Consider the following 1949-nt stretch of genomic DNA (forward strand, 5'->3'; position numbering starts at 1 on the left):
ACAAACACCATTTTTCACTTTTAGAGGTCCAATGATAGTTCGTAAGCGGTTCACGAGTTACTTATGATGCACCGTATTTAACACAAATATATCATTTTAACGAACTTCTACACTTAATTCTTCATATTAAACTAGTTCATTTCTGCACAATTTAAATAGTTTATCACTTTTCGTATCACTTTAGGTATTTAGTTAATTTTAAAACTACTTTAATTACGAGCACATTGTTAACCGTGGCACAGTCAATATGTACAATATCAAATACATGTACAATAAAACAAATCAGTAGCTAGCTAGTTTACGAAAACGAACGTATCACTGTCTTGCTTCGTAGCCCTCCCTCTTACAGTGAGCGTTTACACAAGCCAGTAACTTGCTTCCATGTATTCTCGCTTTAATATATTTGTAACCAAATTGATGTGCTAATATTGAAGTCTTAAAAGTGACGTTTAGTGTACACCATAAAATGTTGAGTCAACATTGAGGTTGTAAATTCCGGGTGTTTGGAGGTCGTTACCCGACTGATAACCTAGATAGTGGGTAACTTATTAGATTCATTATCAAGCTTATGTTATACCCATAGGTTTAATACAGTGTACTTAGCTTTTTAGTTTATGGTAGCAAGGTTCGATAATTTACTATAACGTTATTCGTGTAAATAAAAGTGATCGATTTTTGTAGATAGATGCCATCAAAGTTAGAAGGTTTTAGAAGAAAGGAATTGTTTTTCACTGATCTTATTTACAATAGGAAAAGGACAACAGACTTATTTCTATTTCTGTCTCACTCTGTTGTTGCAGCAGCGAGACATGGCGTCGGTGTGGAAGCGGTTGCAGCGCGTCAACAAACGCGCCGCCAAGTTCCAATACACCGCATCTTATCACCGCATTGACGTCGAGACCACGCCCAAATGGTGAGTGTACCTACAGAAGCGTTCCAGACTGGGGTCCATCAGGACCATAATTCCTTGACAAATTTATATTGTGAGATATACTATCGCACAACTGTTGTGCGATCGTCAATTGTTTCGCAGCCAATTCAACTGTTTAGTTGCACAACTAAAAATCGAATCTAGGAGTGTGCTCCATATAAACTCATAGGAATCAAAGCGAAACTAAAGTACCAAAGTTCTCAAGTTTAAAATATAGTTCAATAAAATGTTTTCTATTAATTTGAGAGGTTAATGGAATATGTATTATTATTATAATTATAGACAAGGTTAACTATAGTTGAAACTGCTTTCCGTGTGTTAATAATTGCGTGCAGTTTGGCGGACAGACAGATAATTGGAAATGCTTTAATTATATACGATGTAATTGATATCGACGTTGCATTACATTTAGTTTGTAGTTATTTTTGAGTTTCTGTAGCTCATGTTTGATGTATTTTTGTTATCAGGAAACCCAACAAGTTGAGTATAGTATGGACGCGACGATCGCGGCGTGTGGTCACGGAGCCCGTTGAATGGGAGCCATCGCTTAAGGACCCTCTCAAGTGAGTACTCTAAACGCTGTATGTAGCGCACGTCCTGATACTTGAAGTAAAAGTGAAGCTGTTATACATGAAGTAACATGCCTAATGGCTAGTAACGTTAATTCTATGTCTAACCTAAGGCTAGAATGATATATAGAACAATTTGTAATTCTGAATTATTCCCAACCGTCATCCCGCTCTGTCCCACGTGGAAACAGTTGAGAATAAAATGTTTCATCCGTCCCACCTTTTGCGGCGAGAGGACGGTTGGAATTTATTTTATTCCATAACTGTTCCATCTGTCATCTTATTGGTGATAGTAGGACTAAAAGGTGGGACGTATGAAACTTTTTCTCAACTGTCTCCACTTGGGGACAGAGCGGGGTGATGGTTTGGAATAATCCGTAATTCTTAAACTTACTCTTAGTTTACTAGTATCTTATGAGTTGTTAATTTTTAACCCACTGTTTGCAGGG

General features: G+C 37.1%; 1 protein-coding gene across 1 annotated transcript in view; it reads left to right on the forward strand.

Moving 5' to 3' along the window:
- The window catches only part of LOC106099750 (EH domain-binding protein 1), a 22463-nt gene that overhangs the window by 7287 nt on the left and 13227 nt on the right, over nucleotides 1–1949 (forward strand). The window contains exons 2-3 of the mRNA XM_013278397.1: nucleotides 801–913; nucleotides 1399–1494. Coding sequence (XP_013133851.1) covers nucleotides 810–913; nucleotides 1399–1494 — 200 coding nt within the window. The 5' untranslated portion in view covers nucleotides 801–809. The remainder of the gene's footprint in view (nucleotides 1–800; nucleotides 914–1398; nucleotides 1495–1949) is intronic.

Source organism: Papilio polytes, unplaced genomic scaffold, assembly GCF_000836215.1.
Source record: "Papilio polytes unplaced genomic scaffold, Ppol_1.0 DF824325.1, whole genome shotgun sequence".
In the NCBI taxonomy this organism is placed as follows: domain Eukaryota; kingdom Metazoa; phylum Arthropoda; class Insecta; order Lepidoptera; family Papilionidae; genus Papilio; species Papilio polytes.